The following is a 23,518-nucleotide window of genomic DNA, read 5'->3' as shown; positions in this document are numbered from 1 at the left end:
TATGTAAAATTATTGCTCAGGAAAGAAAAAAAAATGTTTATCTGAACATCAGAATCAGCTTTATTCGCCAAGTACAAAGGAACACACAAAGCATTCTTTGCCAGCAGGTGTTGTCTCTCTGGTGAACAAAACTTTTATATGTCTGTAATAAAAGGTTATTGATAGGGACAAAAAGGAAATTTCATGGCAAAATATACAATAATGAGTGCAAAATAATCCAAGGGATTATCTAATTTATACTCAAATGTTATCTGCAATTAATGCTCTTCCATCACAAACTAACTTTGTCAAAAGATAGTGTGGGTTTTTAATCGCTGATAGAGAAATTGAAATTTACGAGGAGCACCTGAAGTACGCATACACTACTTCCGCCACGCTGATTCAAGTTGTCCAATCAGAAGCCACCAACTCCTCCGGCGCTAATAGGTTGCATTCGCAGCCGTCATAGATTTGTGTTACGTGCATTCACGAAACTTTCTCCGCATTTTTACGGCCATTTCCCAGTTTTACGGGAGACGTGTACGTACCGGTGGGGCTCTACGCTCTGGAATCAACGCAATGACATAAACGAACCGCAGGAACTAAACAAGTCAAACCTGCCCATTTGAGCAACTCAAGATGGTTTTAGAAAGTATTTCTAAGATAATAAAAGTGCAGCTTCCAGCCTATCTGAAGAGGCTCCCACTGCCTGAGACCATCGGTGGATTTGCAAGGTTAACAGGTGAATTGGCCGCAACTGTGTTGTACTTCTGTCTGTCCTGAAAGATGATTTGAGAACTAATCGGGGACACTTTTCACCACAGGGCTCTTTACCCTTGCTAGCCTGTGAGCTAAATATTGTACTGCAAGTGTGTATGTACGTCTTGCTAACTTATGCTGTATGTGTCCAAACTGCTGCTTAGCCAATGATTAGCTCGTTTATTTTTTAGTTCTGTTTAGCAACATCAGTTCATTAATGGTGTGCTCAAGACAATACCTATTTACAAGTAAAGTTTAAATGTCGATACAGTAATGACTTTAACCATTCAGAGTGTGCCTCGCAGACGTTCACTGTGTCCTGTGATGCAAATGTGACACATGCAAACAAATGGAAAATAGAGTCCCTGAGTGGCTTCAGTATAATCAATGCAATGACCTCAATCTGTTGTATCTTAAAGTGAACTGAACAGGTGACACAGCACATCGTGTATTGATATGCAACTTGTAATTTTCTTTCTCAAAGATTAATACATGATAAATATGAAATGCTAACATTTCAAATGTCTAAATTAAATTGTCACAATAAGTAAGACATTTAAAGATCAGGCTGTAAGAAAGTACTATATTGTCCTGTTTTACAGAAATAAGTAATTAGATTAATGCATTGACACATTTTAGGAACAATGAACGATTATTTCAGATTATTAGATCAAAGTTTAATCTGATGCCATGGATCGATATTGTGAGCACTTTACAAAAAGGCTATTTTAATTTGACATGTTGCAGTGTGAAAAAAACACAATGGCCTCCTTAGTTTCAGGTTCCATGCTGGCTCACTGTCATATTGACCTGATTTACTCTAAATGTACATACTCTGTATTAATGTGATCACTAGCACCTGTGGTTTTCTTGTTGAAACGTGTCAAAATGTCTGCTGTGAAGAAGACCCTATAAATACTGTTAAAGTAGTAAAATCCAGTTACATTAGTTCAATGTATAGCTCACTGACCTTTTAGTGGCACAGCAGTCATTATGTTGCACTCAAATAATTCAGATGAGCTCTTTGCAGTGAGATCTATGTACTTACAGGCCTTTTTCACAGAATTAAAAACACAGGTGTCAATACTTGCAAGTGCATTAGAATTATAATTTCTCATATTTGCACAGACATTAGTCAGTGAATTCAACATTTGCATTTAACCCATCCTTATTACACACAAACCAGGGAGCTGCTCAGGAGCACCTCAGCCCCTGACCGGTCCTGGGATTTGAACCAGCTACCCTTCAGTTACAAGCCCAAGTCCCTTCCTTTTGGCATGCATGTTGACTGAGCCCATGCATCAGAATTGTCAGAATTTGGGTCAGTCAGTGCATCTCTAAACATTTTAGAAATCTTCTGAATTTATGGATTATTAATCAATTACTGAATTAATCTACTATTTTGATAATCGTTGAAGTGGTTTGACTGTTTTTTTTTCAATCATTAAAATATCTTTGTGATTTCTCAGCTTCAAAACAAGGCATTAGGGAACATCATCACTTCCCAGGTCTGGTCAACACAGATCAAAGGTTTCTGACATTTTACAGTCCAACCAAGTATTTAATTAATTGAGAAAAGGATAGACAGATTAAATGATGCAGCCCTAATCATGTCATATGCAATCTGCAACTATAAACACAAAATATGGCCTGCAAAAAAATTGAAAAGAATAACATAAAGTATAACCTATTATTTTTGGGACATCTGGTATGTGCTTCTCTGAGAAGTACATCAAACTGCAAAAACACAGAAATAAGAGATTTTAGTGACTGCAGCTATAACCAAAGTGCTCCAAGTGATTAAGATTTGTTGGCTCTCAACATGATGGGTTTGACTTTAACTGTCAATGATTTCAGATGCAGCCTGATGTTAAAACTCATTTCTGTCACAAATTGGCAAGTAAGTCAGTTCATGATAGCTGCTGAAAGATTTATGAAATGCCTCTACATGTGTAATAAACTTAATATCATTTATTAGGTTGGGGATTAGCAATGCCTCATTTGGCATCAAAATCCTTTTATTGAAAGTATTTTAATTGCAATAAGAGTATTATCAGAAGCTCCAGGAGCTGGGATTTAATTTGTAGCTAACTGTGGTTAATCCTCAATTGTCTTGTCTTCTCCATGTCTGGGGAAGTGTACGATGGGTTACTGTAAAGCCTGTGCACAACTGGACATTTCCCCTGGTTGGTGTCGGATGACACTTGGCATAAACAGAGTTGAAATACAGATAAGAGGTGAAATAGTTTCTCCGTAGCTATTCTAACTGGGATGGAGAGATAAGTGGAGTAGAGTATAGACTCCCTTATATGCTGTGCCTCCTCAGTGATTTCTCACCACTGGTGCTGTTGTCAGTGTCCATGAAGAAACCATGATTGCACGGCCCATATTCCCTCTAGTCAGAGGAGTTTTAAATTAAACAACCTAATTATCATTGTAGATTATTCATTTTTGGTATGTTGTTTCTTACTTTTCAGCTTTTGGTGCTCACTCCTGCATGTTTTGAGAGATAATCTTGATGGCAGTGTGATAAGTAGGGATGCACAATATTATCCACACAATATCTGTATAGGCAGACAATTGTCTTTAAAATGTATTATCTTATCGACAAACAAGGCCAAGATCAGTTGGGAATGACGATAATCGCAGGCTGAAAAAGCTGCTACCTCCTTGACCTCTATGCTAGCGCCCCCTACAGCTATTATTTTGCACAATAAAGAAAATAACTTTCGCAGTTGGGCAAAAGGAAATACGTATATATCGGTATTGGTGATCGGCCCAAGCACTCTGGTGGTGCAACGGAAGCACAAAATTCATATTATTATATTCAATAATCTCTTTACCACTGTCACCAGGAGTTAAGTTAGCACTTGCAAAGGGTTTGTATGCAATCACAGACACTCACACACAGTACTTTGTGTGTTGTTGATAATGTGTATGTTATGTGTGTGTGTGTGTGTGTGTGTGTGTGTGTGTGTGTGTGTGTGTGTGTGTGTGTGTGTGTGTGTGTGTGTGTGTGTGTGTGTGTGTGTGTGTGTGTGTGTGTGTAGTGTCTGAGTGGCTCCGGTTGCTGCCTCTCCTGGGTATCCTGGCCTTGCTGGGCTACTTGACCATTCGCCCATTCCTGCCCAAGAAGAAGAAGCAGAAGGACAGTCTGATCAACCTGAAGATCCAGAAAGAAAACCCCAAAGTGGTCAATGAGATAGACATCGAGGACCTGAACAGTGCAAACGTGTGTTACTGTCGCTGCTGGCGCTCCAAAACTGTAAGTCTACGTGTTGTTTTCTAAGCCGTTAATATTTCAGTGTCTCACTGATCAGCTCATTTTAATTTGTTTCCTCTTTCAGTTTCCTGTTTGTGACAAGTCACATTTAAAGCACAATGAGCTCACTGGAGACAACGTCGGACCACTGATACTCAAAAAGAAGATACTATAATCAACGGCTAACAGGACTTTTCCTCTCACCTCCCCAGCCTGTACTTTTCATTTCTTAACAGTCTGTCTAAAGGTTTTCTTCATCTCTGCTCGGTTTATGTCGGTGAGTCTTTATCTGAAGTGGTCCTAACACATACAAATGCGTACTTCTTTATGGCCACTGTTTACTATTGTTGGTTCACAAAACATCCTTTCTATGTGACTGTAACTTCAGTCTGTCAAAAAAACAATGGGACCACTGTGAGGTGGAAAACTTGAAACATCATTTCAGCCATGTTGTAATTAACTGCAGTCATTAGAACTCATCAGAGGAGATGTGTCTTTCTAGTTAAACTAGGTAAATGGCTATTTAAATGAAATGCTTACTAGTCCAACCTTTAACCAGCATTTTGCACAGAAAGTTTTCATATTCAATTCTCGTGTATTATTTAACAGACAGGCTTTTTTTTTGTTGTATGATTTCTTTCTTTTGCTGCAGATATTCTGTGTGCCAAATGTTAACTTAGCGTCAGGATGTGAAATACTCTCTTATAAGTTATTGTGTGTGTGGGAGGCTACTTATTAATCAAATATTTTGTGTCCATAGCCCTTAAGCATTCGAGTTTTCCATTTTGAAGTCAGCTGTTGCCTTAGAAACATTTCAAACCACTGCACTGTTGAGTAAAATCCAGTTAAACCAGTTTAAAACCTTCCTAACATAGTGAGGTTTTCAAGGTTCTTTTTTTTTAGTTATGATTTAAGTTGAAATCATGCTGGAGCCTTTTCCTTTGTAATTCATCAGTAATGTTTCATACGTGAAGGGTTTGTATTGTGAGATTGGTCTTTTCATCATGACGATGTTGTGTTGACTGTTGACTGTTAACTAATCTTTGTAATTTTTGGATTTATTCTGCATTTGAGGTGTAACTTGTGCAAAGGAATAGTCAAGATGTTTAACTTAACCGTTTTGGCACATACAACTGCAGCTTCAGTGTCTTACTATTACGACGAGATAACACTGCATGTAACCTGGAGTTGAATTAAGTATAAATGATTGGCAAGGAGTCAGATTGCACCTCCTTTTAAATGCATCCGTTTCCATCAAGATCGACCTCGACTTTTATCTTGTGTAATTTAAAGTGATATTTTACTCATGTTCATTGGAATAGATATTGAATAGTAGTAGAGTAGTATCACAGTCAAACACTCAATTAAGTGATTCAGCTGTCTAAATGACAGCCGAGATGATTTGATGATGTTATTACTCGACAAACTCAGTACAGTATGTTTCAAATTTACTATCATTTATTGTTTAAATAACATTTGGTAAAAAACAACAACACGACTTTAAAGTGATCCAATATTGCTATCATCCATAATATAATAAACAATACTTTAGATGTCAATCCAAATTTAAAAAAAAAAAACTTAAAAAGAATCAATATAACAAACATGAAAAACTACTTTGCTTCATGATGCTTCATGTTTACATAATTGTGAACATTACATTTAGAGTATTCATGACATTTACATCAGACAGTGTCATTTATAAGCTGCAGTGTTTTAACTACATAGGAAAGTATTTTCAGAATATTTCATTCTCTTCCTGAGTCATTGTAAACTACACAAACAAGACAATCAGCTAGTACACATTTCAATTAAAAAAAAACAGCAACACAAAATGTACCATGTACAAGACTAAAAACACCCTACAACTGGGTGTGGTCTAATTAAAAATGTAAATTCAAGCAAAAATATGGCTATGGTCAGTACATTCTGTGAAGTAGTAGAAACTGCTTAAATTCAAATACAGCTTAACAGTGCAGACACTTGCATGTAGGTCATTTGTTTGGAGCCTTAGGCCTGGAAACCACCAGTGGCTATAAATACAGGGTGATGCATGTCTTCCTTCAGTGAGCACCAGGAGCTGACGAGCAGATTTAGACAAAAAAAAAAAAAAAGGAAAGCTCAAATATCCTAGGCATGAAAGCACACCGGAAATGTTCTTGAATGTCCTTGCTTGCTGGGTGAAGACATGTCGTGTCAGAGTGTACTTTCGTAGGTGACGGGAGTTTCATTGTCGTCTTCTCCTGCTGCTGCTTCAGTCCCTGCAGGATGGAAGAGTTTGGAAAGTTTAACGAGAAAATCTGAGTAGAACTTGCTTCAGAAAGGTCAACGTTCATGAGTCGCACTTGCGCTCTTTAGCTATTCACAATGACATTGTTGAGAAGATGTAAAACATGTGAAATCAATGACTGCCAGGGTAAACAGCCAGCCGACAGCTATGCAAAATCCGGGTGGACACATCTATCACCAAGGAGAAGTAGGGAAATGATTTGCAGGGAAAGGATAGATTCACTACTCGAACACAACTACGAAGCTTGGCAGGATGGGGTTTGCTGAGCTGAGTTGAAGAGTTGAATGTAGACTTTTACCCACCTAAGAAAAAAGCTGATAAATTGTGTTTGACTCGCTCACCACAGGCTGAGTTCTTCGGTCTCTGTAATAGGTGAGGCCCAGAAAGTCCTATAATAATAGCTCCAACAGGAGCTGTGAGGAGGATGGACAGCACAGCCACTGTCAACACATCCAGGCCATACTTCTGCAGCTGTGTGTCATCCTTTTTTCTGGCCATGTCTAAGGCTGTGGAGCCTATGGCTGCCTAATGAGAAAGAAAGAAAAAAAGACAGCAACAATGTTTCCTCTCTGCTCATTTAAATGAAGACAATAACAATCAGTATTAAGGAAACTGTACAGTGGATGTTTTACTTCAGATGTTAAAGAAATAAGAATAATGCTGATGTGTTATAAAGTGGAAAAGAGACAGAAAGACCAATATCTCAGCAGTGACATACCTGCACTGTGGCTTTGGGCATCCATGCAAGGGCTATGAACACCCTTTCCTTCATGTTAAAGCCCGCACACAACACGCACGCGTAGGTGAACAGGATTCGTACCGTGAGGGCAATGAGTAGAGAGGCGATGCCCAGACCTAGACAGACCATAAGATGTCACACTGGATTTTTTTTTTCCCCCAGACAGATTTTTACATGAGCAACAGAGAAAGTTCAGGCATTGATCCAATGCACATTGGACATCATTCCCAAATAGAATTGATTAGAGTTAAAAAGTACAATACACCAGCATTACAAATATGTTCCAAGGTAAGATTACCTTACATTTATTTTTCTAGAAGGAATCTAAAAACTAAAAACTCTCATACTGGAACTACTGTAAAAGTACAGTTTATGAATGTTATGCTAACACAGGACTCATTATCGACTGAGGGAAGAAAAACTCTGCCTTGGATATTTTTTGAATATGCAAACATGTTTACAGTCACATTTGAATCCCTGACAGTGATAAGAGCCATCACATTGTGTGTTATTTTGAAGTGTGTGTATGTGTCTCACCAACTGTGTGTCCCTCCAGCTGAGACACTTGGATCTCTGCTCCTATGAGTCCAAAGAGCAGTGGCTCAAACACGTCCCACGCCCACCCCACCACTTCCTCCACACATGCCTTTAAACAAATGGAAAAGAAATGTTGTTATAGTGAAAGACATGTATTATAGCTCTACATTCTGACAGTTTCCACTGATCTTGGGAGATGTGTTTCTAGTATCCTACAACACTACAGTTGTAATAAACTCACTAAACACAATGACTGGAGTAACACGAGGAGGGGTATGTTAACAGGAGCAATAGATGTTTGGCAAAAACTGACATCACTAACAGCAGCTTTAAAAATGTATTGTTGTAGCTTGATGAATGTGAATAAAAGTCACAAAAACACACTGTGCGCAACAGTTGCTGTATGCAAATGTTACCTTTTCTGCGCCCCAGCCGATACCAGCCAGAAAGGCCAACACCAGAGTGCAGAGGCCGCCGGAGCCAGGAAAGCCTGCAACGTTGCTGCCAAACACGGCAAAGACGGACAGACCCAGCACCAAGAAGGAACGCTTCATCACTAAATGTTTCTAGCAGAAAGAAAAGGTTTGATTAAATTAGATAAATAGTATTTCACTTTAAGAAAATACAAAATATACCCTGACTAATAGTGATGACAGATAACATGCGTTATATAGTGAATAACTTCCTGTTATGAAAGAAAACCCTAAGCTAAACTGTAACACAACATAATACATTAACATAAAGTGCACTTATGACTTTTTTTTTCACAAGCACAAAAACACAGCATGTGTTACTAACTGCTGCCTACACACCATATCTGTAAACACAATTTTCATTTTTATCTATTTGATCTATTTTTTACACGGCACAAACTCGTACTGAGTCAAGTGCCAGAGACTTATCTGAAAGTGAAGGGATGAGTTTTTAAGAGAGACTTAAAAACAGGAAAGCGATGAGGCCTGCCTAATGGGAAGTGGCAAACCATTCCACAATTTGGGAGCTGCTGGGGGCGACCAAGAGCAACTGATCAGCTGATCTTAGGGACCGCGAAGGAGTGTAAAGCTGATGTAGGTCAGCGGAGTAAGGTGGAGCAAGTCTATTAAGACACTTACAATTACACAAACAATAGTAACTTAAAATTGATCCTGTGGTGTACTGGGAGCCAGTGGAGCGAAGCCAAAAGTTGGAGAGATATGCTCGTGTCTGAGTTCCTGTCAAAAGGTGTACAGCAGCATTCTGAACAAGTTGAAGGTGGGCAATGGTAGTCTGGCTAACCCCAACATCAAGAGCGTCACAATAATCCAGTCGAGTAGATGATGTCGTGTAAGAATGAATGAAACAGGCGTAACTGGTTGACATTCTGGTCATGCCGAGAGACCATGCTTACCTGGTCAACACTAGGAAAGTACTGGATGAGAAAGCCAAGGAGAATCCCAGCAACCATCCCACCAGCTACCTCCAGTACACCTCTCAGGAGGTTGTACCATGTAGAGCCTGAAAGGATCAGTAGAGAAAATATACAACAGACACATTTCATTCAAATCTTCATAAACACGACATGTGCATGTGCTGTGCAAAACAAACACACTGTGTGACAATAGCTCACTTACACCCCCTGCTGAGCTCCTATATGAAAGTGACTTACTGGGACGCAAGCACTGAGTGGAATAGACTTTGATTATGCAATGTAAACGGTATTGCCATAGTGGTGTGGTGAATTTCAAAGTTTCACAATTAAAAAAGGAAGTTCAGAGAACTCAAATACACATTGTCCAATCGACGCAGAACTTTACATATCCTAGTCTAAGGACACCAACAAGGTTGTGCCATACAGTACAGTAATTAGAGCACCACATACAGGACACAGGAAGTATATAATAAAAGCTTCATAACAAGTGACATTCAGAACTCTAGGCAATTCAGAGCCATGTCTGCGCCTGGTTTGTGGTTCTACCTGACATGCAAAGGGGGGGTGCAAAGCCCATCTAATGCTGCTTGCACAGGATTCAGTATTTGTCTTTTTATACAATCGAAACATACAGGTAGCCACAGGTTACCTGTAGCGAAGGCCATGCCCAAGCATGTGGTGAATCCAGTGATGGCAAGAATGTCGTCGAAGCTGCCCGCGGCCATCAGCAAAGTGGGGATGCCCTGCTCCACGCCATAACCATCCTTCTGCAGCAACAGCATGGAGGGAACCACCACTGCTGGAGACACAGCACCCAATACAAATCTACAGTGGGGAGGAAATTGAATGTTCATCAAATTACCAACACTTTTTAAATAGTTTTTGGTGAGATACAAAAGGGAGATGTTCAAGCAGAGTTGCAGATCTGAAATCAGGTGTAGGTTTTAAATTTGACCGCTTATGGTTCTTGAATGAAGCCTTGATCATGTGCTGCAAGTACAACTCTACGGTTCATTTTAACAGAATTAACAGAAAAAGGACTTCCCCATTTTATTATGACAGCAATATTCTTTCATGCTCAAAGGCTGAAAGCTGGCCTCAAAACTAAGTTTGAGTTGGGCAGTTGAACAATTATTAGTGTTGGCTCCAATCCACCCTCAAACCCCTGATAAGCAAAGCATTCAGAGGAAGAACAGCCTCCATATGGCAAGTTACTTAGGAAGAGGAAAGCAAATGTTGATAAGAAAGAAGTACAGAAACTTTCATTTGGTTTCATTATTGCACTGACAGCAAAAGTCCAGTGAACATAGACAAACAGGCAAATCTTTTTGTTGTGTCATGAATACTGAACAACATCCCTCAGCATTGAGCTGCATGCAAATATGAGGATGTAATGTGATGTGATGCCACAAAGGGAGCAGTGCATTTTACAGTATAAAAACATGTTTCATGTCTAATTACCAAAGCTCCACATGCTCCAAATGTTTCATGTCTAATTACCAAAGCTCCACATGCTCTATAGACTATCTGCACCCCAGAGAGCTGAACAGTCTGCTCACACAACTGATAAATGACGTATGGAACAAATACAAAGAAAGTTAATTAAAACAAAATACAAAAAAAATTGCCCCGTATAAGCCTGTAGAACATCTTTCTTCTGTGATTAGTTTTTTGGTTGTTTTTCATTTTTAGGCGCTCTTGGACATTTCCTGGAGCTACTGCATGCACGAAGGAAACTGGAAAAAGTCATATTAAAATTGAAAATGTAAATATGTTACATTCCTACAAAAAATAAACAGAATATGTGTGTGTGTGTGTCTCTCACACAATTATGAACAATGGTGCTGGGGACAGAACAGAAAATGCAGTAGTGTTATATTTACCCGAGGATGAAGCCCCACACCCAGGGCAAGCCCAAGAGGAAGTGAGAAACAAGAGCTACGGTGCATGCCTCGATTATGCAGGGTCCCACTGCCACACGTATACACACTGACTTAAGTTTCACCAGAGCCTGACAGCAGAGATACACAGAGATTCCTTTGTTAGGGTTAGGGTTAGGGCTTTGCCTACATACACTACTTCAAATAATAAGTAAACGTTGACTGTAACTTTAATTTGTTTAATACAACGTCAAGTGAGTTCAACAAATGTAATTCATACAACAAAAATTGTACCTGTACGTATATACTAAGCTACAGTTGTGGGGTGTGAGGCATACCGTGGAATCCAACCCAAGACCAGCTCTGGCAAGAATGACAGCCAGAGCAATGTTCCTCAGTGATGATGACCATCTGACGTTAATGTTCACTCCTGTTGTTATCACTGGGGTGTTCCTCAGCATGAAGCCCATAAGCAGCATACCTACAGCAGAGCAAAGAGTGTGAGAAGAAAATGATCCTTTGCAAAACTGTGTATTCTTCAGGACAGTTGCTTAGGGTACCTATGTAACAAGAGTTTCCTCCCTGTTGCTTTATGTACTTACAGTACTTCAACTGGACACCTGAGACAATGAAGCTCAGCATGGACTGAAAATACTAATATAAACAGTGACCATTCAAGTTTTAACAATATCCAAACCACCTTGTTCTGATTAAAAAGTAAAACTACAGGATACTGTATGGAGCAGACTCCCTACAGGCCAAGGCCCTCTGCACTGATAATGAAATAAGGCATAATTAACCATATCTATGTTTGTAGATGTACAGCATTTATCAAACTGTGGTGATTCTATTGTTCTCCAACAACAGAAAGAAAATATTTAAAACTGGTCACGGACAGATCAAATTACACACCACATACTGTATATATATATTTTATATGACTCTCTATGTCTTATCAAAAAACAATCTTGGTTTTGTAAACAAACATACTAAAACCGTCTTGAGAAATATTTTTCCTTTTAAAACAACTGTATAAAGATGAGGGTCACTGATATACATTTTCAAATGAATTAGACCATATTCATGAACTATGATTTGTACAATCTATAATACACTAAAGCCTAACGCAAAATAAAAAAAAGACAGCAATCCTTTGCATCACCACCTATGTGGTGCTGAAATAAAATGAACCAAATCACTCTGAAGAACTGATTTGCCTGTTTATGTGATTCTGGAGTCTACTGAGGCAGCAAATTCTAGCCGTGGGTGTACATATGTGATTTAAGAGAATATTATGTGGTTCATGTCATGACAGTGCAGTGCATCCATCTGCCTATTGCTGAGATACTATATGACTAATGAGCGCACTTTTAAACATAATTTTACACCGTTTATTTAAATACAGTGGTACATAATGACTACATTTGAAAGTTTTGATCTATCTCGTTGCTCTAATCAAAAACATACAGGTATTATCGTGAGGTATTATGTAAGTAAACATCCCACTCTGTTACTTTATATAAAACTGAATAGCAGTGAATTCTTTGTTTTTACCCAGGAGTGGTGGGAATGGTGGGAGTTTGGGAAGACGGATGAGAGCCACCAATTTGCCTCCGATGAGTGCACAGAGGAAGAGCACTGTTATGCCAAACAGGTTTCCCCCTGGAAGACATTCGTCCTCTGTGATTGACCAAACCACTCCAAAGAGTACAGCTGCCAAAAGGACTGTGGAGGACAGAGATGAATGACATTAAAGTCACATCACAGCATGTCAATAGCAATAATTATTGTTCATTTATATACATTACAAGAAGACAGTTGTTGACAAACTGGGTGAGGGACAAATTATAATAATAATAATGATGATGATGTTTTATGGGAAATTGAAGTAACTGCTTTGATTTACAGCTTGTACAGAACATTAAACAAAGTCATGTCTTTTGCCGTTTTATCTAGACCTTGGTGAAAGAAGGGATAGCTATGCAACAAATGTGCTGATAAGGCCACCACAAGACCGTCACTGCTTTGTTACCTTTGGTAATAAGAGAGGCCCAGAGGCCTCTTGGTGGACATGGACAAAATCTGCGGAGCAAGGGGCAGCAGACCACTGGTGGGTCTGTGTTTGTGCCAGTATCCACCACTGGGTTTCGAGGAAGAAAATAAGTTGTCTCCTCTGTCACATTTGGACTGGAGCAGCGCCGTACCACCACCTGGATCTGGTTCACATTTAGGTGCTGGAGAAGAAGAATCAGGACACGGATAGAGATAACATGTGTTACTAACTGCTGCCTACACACCATATCTGTAAACACAATTTTCATTTTTATCTATTTGATCTATTTTTTAGTATCCAGCTCCAATTATTGAATAGCCTACAGCTCTTATCATTTTCTGAAAGAATAAGTAGATAATAAAAAAAGAAACTAGACCATCAAGCTTGTCTAAATTAGGCATCCTACACAGAACATAATGCAGTGTTTTAGGGGGAAATGAGAACTCTAGTCCATGTCCATGTGAAACATTAATTCCAAAAATCCTTGGATTTTGCACTATCAATACTGTTGACACAAAGGAAATTCATATCAGCAGATTACCCACAGCTGTTTCTTGGCAAATAAAAGAGTGGAGATATGAATTTGCCCAGGAAACTGATATGCATTCATAAATCCCAGAACTCCCCATGTCATATTACTCAGGTGATTGCAGTGGCTAAAGGTTTTGACTTTGGCTCTGACTGCATCCAATCAATTTAATGAGGTAATATAACAGCATAATAAAACATGGTGATATTAAAACAACGAAATAACGTGCGAGACAAAGAAGTCGAGCCAGATTACAACCACTACATAATTTATCTGTGGCGTAAAATGTCTTCTTTACTGAGGACTAAAAAAAACACAAAAGGTATTGTTCAGGAAGTATAATATATAACCAACTATAACCACATTTTTTACCTATGATAACCACAGTTATGACTGAACTGAATTAGGATACACTTGAGCAAATAGTGTACAAGAATGTTATTAGTAAAATACTTTACCTCCACATGATTTCCTGCAGGTAAAGCAATTCTGTCCAGAAGTGGGCTGGGTACTGGACTGGGTGTCGGACTAGGAGCAGGACTGTGTGCAGGACTGGGCGCTGGACTGGGCTCAGTTGTAGCAATTGTGGGCTGAGTATCTTCCATGGTAGTATGCTTCAGTATTTCTGTGGTCCACTCACTTCTCTCTGTCACAGAGCATCCAGCTGAGGGGTTGGGTGAGCCATTTGAGGGGCAGTTCCTTCACTTGTGCTTTGTGATGTCAGGCTCCTATTCATACTGCAACATTTTTTAGTAGAAAAGCAAATGATTGTTAATGCGATGTGGATACAGGAGTGGAATTTAGCATATCATGACAGATAAAATCTCACACACTGGTCTGTCTCCTCACACAGAAAAAAGAATTTAGAGTAAAGATGTCCAAAATATTGGACACTTGCCACTTCATAAGGTACACCTGTTTAATTGCCTATAACGCAAATATGATATATATATATATATATATATATATATATATATATATATATATATATATATATACATCCTAAAGACAACTTGTGAAGGTTCAAATCAAGTATTAGAATGGGGAAGAAAGGTGACGTTGACATTACTTGTGATGGCATGGTCGTTAGTGAAAGACTAGACAGGGAGGACTGATTTTTTTTTAGAGAAACTATCCATCAACTGGAATTTTCATGCATAACCAACCTTTAGGGTTTACAAAGAATGGTCAGAGAAAGAGAAAATATACAATGAGGAACAGTTATCAAGGCACAAATGCCTTCTTGATGCCAGAGGAGAGGAATAACCACTTAGTACAACTAGGTTATGCAAAGAATATACTCTGAATGCACACCACTTGCTTGGAACCTTAAAGCACATGAGCTACAGCAGCAAAGACCACACTGGACCACAAGTTATGTGTACCTTAAGAAGTGGCCAATGGGTGATGAGCAAATAACCCTCAATTCAAGCCACATGACTAAAGTCTGAATGGGGATCTGTGTGGGAGACAGTATTGACCCTAATGATAATGATAGTTGTGTTTACATTCAATGTCAGCTAACCACAGCAAAGTTAACATTGATGAGAGTTAACTTCTTACTTTGGACAAATCAATTATCTGACTGACCTGTGGTCAAGCTATCCATATAAATATTAGTGTTCTCTAATCTGAGGTTACTACGATGTTTTGACAGTTGCTTGAGGTCACAGACGCTGGTTAATCCAATTTGGAACAGAACACACTAATCAATGTTTTCAGGTGCACCATATGGCGCATCGAGCTAGCGTTAGTTCAAGCAGGTTAGAATTAACTTACAACAGCAAACCTTGGGAAGCCATCAAGCTAGCAGGCAACTAGGTGTCTGAAGACGGACTGGGTTGAGTGGAGATGTATTTATAGTTAAGTTATATTTGTGGGACTGTGTACGGTACACGTGCCTGTGGGAACAGCCACAACTGAAGTCATTGCTCAGGTTATGTTATAACTAGCCGGTGAAGAAGCAGCCCCATCTCGTTTACCTAGCAGTAGATCTATTATCGGACAATGTCCTTTTAACTCACCGCCGTGAGCTGATGTTTTACATTAAATTCGATATGTATCCGAAATAGACAAAAACAGCAACGCTCAATTTGACTGTAGGCACAGCCACGTTAAGCAGTTATTGATATTCGAGTTACGCGAGGCAAAGCGGTGCCCAAAATCTAATGTACCGCCAGTAGCTGCCCATGCGCTTCCTGGTGCTCTCTCCACTCCCACTTGAAACACACAGCAACAGCTACTGCCTCCCGATGACGAGAATCCCAGAGACACGGGGCGTTGTGTGTAATTTAAAAAAAAAAAGGCAATTCACCTCACATCGTAGGCGCCGTCGTCTCCTGTGAACGAGAAGCGGCAACGTTTCTGGCTCCCCTCTCGATGCAGATTTACCGGCTGGGGAATCGGAATGAGGCGGATTAGTGGTGCCCAAGCGAGTATGAACTACCGATCACAGGCGCGCTTGTTGGGGGTGGTGAAGGGCGGGGAGGTGTTCATTAGCTGCCACTCTGAGATTCATAGAAAATGCTTTGTAAAGTCGGTGAACTTCGCAGTACAGTTACAATAAGGTAATAGTATAACGTGTGAAGGTTCTCAGTCACCCAGGTCATATCATCTTTCACCTGTATGTACTTGGGCTCAAGCAAGTCCAGTTGCTAGCTAGCTAACTAACTACTGAAGATGCTATTTGCATGTTGTTACTGTACTATAATGTAAAGTTGCATTTTAAACTCTTGCAATGGATGTTACAGGTTGTTATACTTTAATATACAGTTTATCACAAAGGCTTGCCATCATTTCTTAGTAATATAAGTCATTTGTCCACTAAGGTTCTCAGTCATAGATTGTATCCTAGTGTACATGAAGGAATCTGGAACTAGTCAGGCAACTTATCAGTTTTAAATGTAGGTCAGTATTTCTGATTCACTGGGTCTATTTTTTCATCAACGTCCATACATCTTTTGAGCTATGCTGCTCACTGAAAACAGACAAAAACACAACCAAAAACATATGCCTGCTTGCAGATTCAAAAATGATCACATTGTGCACTTGTGTTTCAAGATTTATTTCATGAAGCAAACAAGTGTTTCCACCAATATCATGATGTTTCTCACAGTCTCCATCCTCCATCGATGATTTGCTCCGTCCCTGTCACATAGGCTGACTGTGGAGGATCCAACACATTAATCAGGTTAATTCTCTCACTAATGACAAATTAGCAGCAACTTCTTTGAAACATTTAGGTTTTAAATGGGTTTTAAGTTTACATACTGTTCAGACTACTGGTTATGACATACACAAACTCTGCGAGCACTCACCTCATCTGAAGCCAGGTATACACACAGGTACGCCACCTCTTCAGCTGTGCACATCCTGCCAGTTTTCTGCCTTGCCATGAAATCCTTATAAGCCTGTAGAGAGGCAGTACAGGTGAAGATGTACCTTTAACATGACTCAGCAGGCATTACAGTTCAGATTAACAATGGAGGACCTATTATATCACATCAGATCCTACATTACCTGTTCTGGGTCAGGTTGGGCCTGGATCCTGCCTCTCAGTGATGGAGTATCAACCGTCCCTTCAGAAATACAAAAGAGTAACCTAAACTCTCTTTAAAACTGTCAGTAAAGAACTTTATTGGATATAGATATGTTGACTAATTAGGGGATTGCAAGGTTGACAATTGATTTAACAATAACAAAAAATCCATCCTCTAAATTATACTGGGAAATTATACAGACTCAAGGCTTTCATAACATGACAACCCTTTCAGTTTTTCTCTTTAACATTAATTTAATCTACACTTGATTTTGGCATTTGGATTGGAATGACGTGAATGAATATTTGTCATATTAGCAAGCTGTCAATGAGTTTAACTCATAAAATGTGTGAATGTAATGCTCAAGCATGTCGTGTATAAAACTGCTGTAATAGACCTTTTTCACAGCTGACATTTGTCAACATCAAATAGGAAAAACACATGTTTTTACCAGTGACATTAATTAGGGCTCCACTCCAGGTTTATGAGAGCCAGGGTCGTGCTATTGTTCAAACGTAAAACAACAAATCTAATGGTGGCTCAAGACTTTTGCACAACACTTTATACTTACCAGGACAAACACAATTACAGCGAATGCCTTGATCAATGAAATCAGCCGCGATAGATTTGGTGAGCCCGATTACTGCAGCCTTAGAGGTACTGTAGACACACCGGTTAACAACACCTGTGTCAAGGAAACACATGTCACACACACACACACACGCTAAGCAATAATCTAAGATAAGAGGATTACACTGATCTTGGTCATACTTAAGTGTTCCTCAAATTGGGCATAATATTTGTTCTCCATTCATCTACACTGAAAAGATGTGTGGAATATCTTTTACCTTTTATGCTTGATGCAACAGAGGCCATGTTGATAATGTTTCCTGATTTCTTTGCCAACATCTACAATGACAAGACAAATCATAAAGTGGGCATACAGATTATTAATTGATTTTTAACTATGAATTGAAAAAAACTAGGATAATAATTAAAAATAATTCAAATTAAACAAACTTTAGTCGATATTTTTATGTAACAAAGTTAAATCATCCATAGTGCCAGTTTGGTGAGTTTGTAGCTAAAGCTGGATTAGTGATTGGGCAGTCACTGCCCAATCATGTCATAGGCTCAGAGTAATGCAGGTAATCCCAGCGAACAAAGGATGAGAAAAAAATATATGAACATATGTCACTCAATTTCCAACCTATTTCAGTTGCTCAACTACAGGATCAACTGTGTTAAGCATGCGATGAAGTGGGCAAAGGTCACCTTGGGCAGGAAAGCCTTGCACATAAGATACATGCTCCTAACATTCACGTCCATCGTGAAGTCCCAGTCGGCCTCTTCACAGTCCAAGATGGAGCCATGGTGCACAAACCTGTGTGCAGTGCATGACAGAGGAGAAAGCAAACTGGTCTATAAATCATCGAAGGAGTAAGGCAAAATAAGCTAAGATAATGGACCTAATTTAACTTATCTCAAGACCTTATGATGACTGACATTAGGTTAAGTGAAGGTTAAACAGTAAAGTGTGGGGAACTCTCAGCTTTATAGTTTCAGTTTCTACAAAACGGGCCCTTTGCATTTTAGTTGGAAAAACACTGATCAAATTAACGATGGCTGTGTTCAGTACAGTTAGGACAATGTGACAGTTGAGCCAGCCTGAAACCATTACTTTATTAAAGAGTTCACTAGTTTTGGGTCTGCTTCAATGGAACATGGTCATTTTTGTAAAAAATGTTCCCATTTAGAAGGAAACAGATGATAAAGCACGGCACATATGAGTGTACACTAGTGTCATGCCGGTGTGACCCCTCTGAACTTTCAACATGGTCACAGTCTGATCACAAAGAAGTCAGATTCTTATGGGGGTCTTCATGAGAGGCTGCCACTTGCCAGAAACGGAGTAAGTAAAATTGAACTCAGCAATTTGAATTTTATTGTTTACACCTGTGACTGAATGTAACCTGTTAAAATGACTGCTGTGCAAAACTGCCCATTCCTCTTTGTTTGCACAATCTTCCATTTCATGTACATGGAGATATATTTACCTTTTTTTGTGAAGCACTATGTTTATACTGCTTTAGTAATTTGGGGGGGGGGGGGGGGGAAGAATGGATAAAGTACCCAGCTATATTGAACAGCACATCTACATGGTTATGCTCCTTGGCCAGGGCTTCCACTTGGTCCCTCTTGGTCACATCCACCACCTTGGTCTTGATCCCTGTTAATGACCAGGAAAAGAGATTATCATGACATGAATTATAGTATTATTATTAGATTAATTTAGACTTGGCAGATAACATTTATTGAATTTCCAGCTGCTTTCCTATTTTCAGTAGCCTCAAGTCAATTATCTGTTGGTCAGAACTGAGTAACTGCTACAACCTCTGTGTTTTTCTACTGGCCACTTATCAGCTCTACAAGAGCAGTTGGAAGTGACATGACTTTCCGCTGACTTGCCTGAAAGGAGGTGTTGAGAGGAAAGAGTGTTGACTTTGAATTTATTCAAACCTGTTCCAGCAGAGACTGGAAGATATTGTTTTGCTCTTTTTTTTTCTCCCATACATAAACATCCTCCAAATTACTGATCACTGTTTACATATATTGTCTACCAGGATATTTGTATATGAGTGTATTATGTCCTAATAATTAAATATGTATAGAACCTCAATTAAACAGTCTATTAGTTTTGAAATGAATCGTCACTTGGCTTAGATTTCTTTTCCATTTCTCTTATAGCAAAAGGTTATAGGGTTTTTGTAAAGCTATTTACAGATATTTCTTGCTCAGTCACTTTGGCAGCATAACACTGGTTAACCAGCAGATGGCAGCTGCAGACCAAGAGAAATTACCTGGAATACCATCCAGTTCCTTCAGCTTCTCTCCATTGATGTCTGTGGCTGTGACGTGAGCTCCCTCCTTTGCAAACGCCTACAGATGAAAAGTATGAGTCAAAGAAGTGCTTGATGATAGAAAATGATTAGGAGTGTTATTTTTCCGACCCATCAAATGTGAATTACTAGCCTGAACACACACGGCCCCTTCTTGTGATTTGAGGTGATAATTCAGGTTTCTACTTCTATTGCCATGTATCCATAGATACAACTCTCACTGTCAATCCATTTCTCCCGGTCAGTTGACAGCAGATGGAGTGGCTGCATCATTAACCACAGAGCAGGGCACATCGACGCAACATCAATTTTAAGGTTGAAATGGAAAATGCTCAAAAGACTTATCGCCATATGCAACCGGTAATGCTATGTCATTTGAAAGTAATGGACTGAGACAGAGTAAACAGACAGCACATCTCTATAGTTGAATTCCACCACATGACATGAAGCCGTGTTATATACGAACCACAGCATTACAGTTAAAGACATCACTTGAAGGGAATGGAAGTGATGATGACCCCATCGTTACAAGCATGGTTGTTAGATTTTCAAGTGTTTTGTTTGCCATCTCGCTGGAAAGAGGATTGTGTATGAGGAGTGTCCTGACAATGGTTTTGAGTCAACTCAAGAAATCACTATTACTGCAGTTATTTACAGCATATCTATAGCGAGTGACAGTATATCGTTAAAAAAATAGAAATACTTTATTCAAAACGAAAACCAAATGTATAAAACAATGACTTTTATAATAACAGTTTTCTCTATTTCTGTGTTGATTTTAGTGTTGTGCCTTGCCTTATTATAAAGATGGGGTGTCTTTGAAACAATAATTTGAAAGAAAAATGCATGAAAACCCTCAGGTTGCTTGCACATATTCAACCACTGTCTACCACTTTATCTTCCACATGAGGGTTTGTGGGAAGCTGGAGCCAATCCCAGCTGACATACAGTGAAAGGTGGGGTACAACCTGGACAGTTGGACAGTTTATGGTCCAATTATCCTCGGCGTGTTTTTGGACATGTGAGAAGAAACTGAAGAAATGCACACACACAGGGAGAACATGTATGGCCCTGCGTGCAGATGCATTGTTTAAAATACTCAATTAATTCAAAAATATACATTCATTTCAGTGTGAATACCACAATCAAATGGACAAACATGATATCATTGGAATATTATCTGTGAGAAGTACTTATTGAAGCTCATTACTATTGCAGAGGCACGTCCAATTCCCTGCGCTGCGGCTGACAGCACAATAACTTTCCCGTCCAGGCGTCCCATAGTGATCCTTTCTCTGCAATCAAAACATGAAAAATAACAAGTTTCATTTTGTTTAAAGAAATGTTTCCTACTGCAAACTCAGAGGGTATGTTTTGTTTAAGCAGGTTTATTTTAGCGGAAAGTAATAAGAAATAATCCCAAACAATTAATTAATTCAAAACACAAAAGAATACATGACATGCAATCATGTGATAAATATGTTAAATAAGACAGCAAAGCTAAGGCAAAACGAAATGAGATATCAGGGCCATGAAAGGTTTACAAGGACAGTACATACTGCATATCAATGTACATAATGTATGCGAGCAACCAAAGCCACTACCGTTAGAAATGAAAAACAAAAAAAAACAGCACCGCCTTCAACCTTACAAGCCAAGATGTAATAATTGACAGGCTGTCTCAACAGATGCTGCAGAGACCTATAATGATTTGACAGTAGACCGAGGCCTTACAGCTCCAGAGAAAAATCACAAGTGACCACCCATACATTACTGTAGATTATTATTCCTCTAATGGAGATTAGATTGTGCCAGAGCTTATGAATCCATATTCATAAGGCAGTGGTCCGATATTTAATAAACCAAAACTGACATTTGCCATGGTACATTAATATAATTTTAAAAAGAAAAGAGTGTTGGCTTTCAGTCAGAACCTTTAGGACATTCCCATTTTTCTAATATTTACTGAAATGAGAGCAGCAATTTATGGGAACCTGTGCGTGCGGGCACTTGTATTCGTTACCTTTAAGACATTTTCTGGAATAAACACTGACCAAGTCAGGACCAGTAGTCCCCATGGAGACCAAAACCTGGTCCTACAGACGCAGCACCTAATTTCTAAGAAACTGGATAAGGTTAGGGCTAAGCATTACCTAGTTGGGATGGGATAACACTTTGTTTAGGAATATTTACACAAACCTTTATGTGCATGTATTTCAGTTGGTGATTGATGATCTTAGTGTCTGTGTCTTAATTTCGAAAATAAAACAAACAGTTAATTATTATGCATGCTGCAAGACGTGCAGGGTTATAAACAACAGTCACTTATGCCATGAGGTCACAGTAGAAACCCCTTTGACACATGTTGCAGTATTTTAGAGTTTCAGGAGCTAGAATAAAATTCAAAAGAGACATCCAATAAAAATGTATATAATAGGTTTACTGGTAGGCTATAACGTGTTTTTTGAGGATATTAAAGCTTATAAAAGCTTAAGTTAAGATATTTATAATGTATTCTTACTCTTCCTTAAGGGATGTTAAAAGTCTTCCTTGTGCTTTCAGTTATAGAGATGTAAAGAAAAACACAAAGCTTCAATCACAGTTATACAAGTCAAGTTTTCTGTGCTGAGAGATTAATTCATATCCATTTTATTTTATTAAGTAGTCTAAACCAATCCAGCATATATTTTTGAATATTCAGATTACGATTCCTTCGGTTAAGATCCTTTCTGTGTCTGCAAAAATGGTGGTGTTTTATTTGTTTATTTTCTGGGGGGGGGTTGTCTTGGCAGCCTCCCGCCACAAGGCGGAGTGTCACTCTTGATCCCAAAGTGCTTCATGAAAAAGAGGGTAGCGGGTTTTAGGTGTTGCTGTTTGGAGAGGTAAATAGTTTTGTACCGTGAGGTAAGAGCATGTCATTTACGTTTCTTTATGGTTTTTGGACGAAATTGGACTCGATAGAGGGAGCGTTTTGTCTTTGTGTCCTACACGAATCCACATATTAATTATCCAACCTAACATTTAGCTTGTTTGTTTTTGTTTGGGGCTGTATAATTTGGGATCATATTAAAAACAGAATCTCATGCTCGTGATTCAAAAAAAGTTTAGCACAAGCAAGAACAGCAGACACGCAGCTCATTTTTACGTAACACTGGTGAATATGCACGTCACAGAGTGTCATTATAAACAGTCTCATATATACTTTAGAACTTGTACATGTACCCACAGGCTGTTGTTCAAAACCCACGTTCAAAAAAGCGACAGAAAAGCACTCACCCACCCGTCACGTCGACACTGTGAACGTCGTAGAGCAGAAGAGCTTAACACGTGACCTTGTGTTTACACCGTCATTGGTTCCTAACCAGGAAGTGTAGTAACTGCAGCGAAATAAAGTGGAGAGCGTCAAATTATAGATTAGTAATTTCCCAAACTATACATTTAGTTTTGCATTAAATGTTTAGTTTAATGCAGAACTATTAAAAGTTTATTTTGTTTTCGTGACAGAGGCGATTACTGTGATTTAAAAGCAGGCGTCACGTGGTTCTTCACTCTGGTGTGAGGGAACTGTCTTTATAATGATGAGGATGATGATGACGAAGTCCTCTATCTTTGGACATTGGCCTTTAGAATCGGCACAAAGTTC

At 39.0% G+C, this 23,518-nt stretch overlaps 3 protein-coding genes across 8 annotated transcripts; 1 reads left to right on the top strand and 2 right to left on the bottom strand.

Annotated features, from left to right (window-relative positions):
• Window positions 1–460: 460 nt before the first annotated feature.
• On the top strand, window positions 461–6,263 carry cisd2 (CDGSH iron sulfur domain 2). The gene is made up of 3 exons (XM_058641011.1): window positions 461–721; window positions 3,789–4,003; window positions 4,086–6,263. Exons 1-3 carry the CDS (start codon window positions 619–621, stop codon window positions 4,173–4,175), a joined length of 408 nt encoding a protein of 135 aa, XP_058496994.1. The 5' UTR covers window positions 461–618; the 3' UTR covers window positions 4,176–6,263.
• Window positions 6,121–16,021, bottom strand: si:dkey-162b23.4 (sodium/hydrogen exchanger 9B2). 5 transcript variants are annotated; one of them, XM_058641010.1, is made up of 13 exons: window positions 15,751–16,013; window positions 13,895–14,164; window positions 12,887–13,088; window positions 12,409–12,579; window positions 11,193–11,335; window positions 10,858–10,985; window positions 9,624–9,799; window positions 8,954–9,060; window positions 7,983–8,132; window positions 7,567–7,675; window positions 7,009–7,145; window positions 6,632–6,815; window positions 6,121–6,261 (listed from the first exon to the last, which is right to left on the bottom strand). In XM_058641010.1, exons 2-13 carry the CDS (start codon window positions 14,039–14,041, stop codon window positions 6,197–6,199), a joined length of 1,719 nt encoding a protein of 572 aa, XP_058496993.1. In that variant the 5' UTR covers window positions 14,042–14,164; window positions 15,751–16,013; the 3' UTR covers window positions 6,121–6,196. The 5 variants fall into 5 exon arrangements, with proteins under 5 accessions (XP_058496993.1, XP_058496989.1, XP_058496988.1 ...); XM_058641006.1 differs by having other exon boundaries at window positions 6,124–6,261; window positions 6,593–6,815; window positions 13,895–14,173; window positions 15,751–16,021; XM_058641005.1 differs by having other exon boundaries at window positions 6,124–6,261; window positions 6,593–6,815; window positions 15,751–16,021.
• A 463-nt stretch (window positions 16,022–16,484) lies between these two features.
• On the bottom strand, window positions 16,485–23,263 carry bdh2 (3-hydroxybutyrate dehydrogenase, type 2). 2 transcript variants are annotated; one of them, XM_058639654.1, is made up of 10 exons: window positions 23,156–23,263; window positions 21,086–21,170; window positions 19,837–19,915; window positions 19,109–19,205; window positions 18,251–18,359; window positions 17,824–17,884; window positions 17,547–17,660; window positions 16,956–17,014; window positions 16,754–16,846; window positions 16,485–16,599 (listed from the first exon to the last, which is right to left on the bottom strand). In XM_058639654.1, the coding sequence occupies exons 2-10, from the start codon at window positions 21,155–21,157 to the stop codon at window positions 16,546–16,548; spliced, it is 738 nt and encodes a 245-aa protein (XP_058495637.1). In that variant the 5' UTR covers window positions 21,158–21,170; window positions 23,156–23,263; the 3' UTR covers window positions 16,485–16,545. The 2 variants fall into 2 exon arrangements, with proteins under 2 accessions (XP_058495637.1, XP_058495636.1); XM_058639653.1 differs by having other exon boundaries at window positions 23,152–23,260.
• Between the last annotated feature and the right edge of the window lie 255 nt (window positions 23,264–23,518).

The sequence above is a fragment of the Solea solea genome, chromosome 10 (assembly GCF_958295425.1).
Source record: "Solea solea chromosome 10, fSolSol10.1, whole genome shotgun sequence".
Classification (NCBI taxonomy): Eukaryota; Metazoa; Chordata; class Actinopteri; order Pleuronectiformes; family Soleidae; genus Solea; species Solea solea.
The sequence above is the reverse complement of the archived record's forward strand: the minus strand, read 5'-3'. Positions and strand labels throughout refer to the sequence as shown.

Coding starts and splice junctions, on each gene's coding strand:
- bdh2 (XM_058639654.1), bottom strand. CDS start 21,157: ATGGGACGCCTGGACGGGAAAGTTATTGTGCTGTCAGCCGCAGCGCAG. Junction 18,360..19,108: donor GTGCTGTTCAATATAGCTGG/GTACTTTATCCA, acceptor CACTGCACACAG/GTTTGTGCACCATGGCTCCA. Junction 17,015..17,546: donor CTGTAATTGTGTTTGTCCTG/GTAAGTATAAAG, acceptor GTATTTCTGAAG/GGACGGTTGATACTCCATCA.
- si:dkey-162b23.4 (XM_058641006.1), bottom strand. CDS start 14,041: ATGGAAGATACTCAGCCCACAATTGCTACAACTGAGCCCAGTCCAGCG. Junction 10,986..11,192: donor GTCTTGGGTTGGATTCCACG/GTATGCCTCACA, acceptor CTCTGCTGTCAG/GCTCTGGTGAAACTTAAGTC. Junction 8,133..8,953: donor ACTTTCCTAGTGTTGACCAG/GTAAGCATGGTC, acceptor TCTTTCTGCTAG/AAACATTTAGTGATGAAGCG.
- cisd2 (XM_058641011.1), top strand. CDS start 619: ATGGTTTTAGAAAGTATTTCTAAGATAATAAAAGTGCAGCTTCCAGCC. Junction 722..3,788: donor TGGATTTGCAAGGTTAACAG/GTGAATTGGCCG, acceptor GTGTGTGTGTAG/TGTCTGAGTGGCTCCGGTTG. Junction 4,004..4,085: donor GCTGCTGGCGCTCCAAAACT/GTAAGTCTACGT, acceptor TTCCTCTTTCAG/TTTCCTGTTTGTGACAAGTC.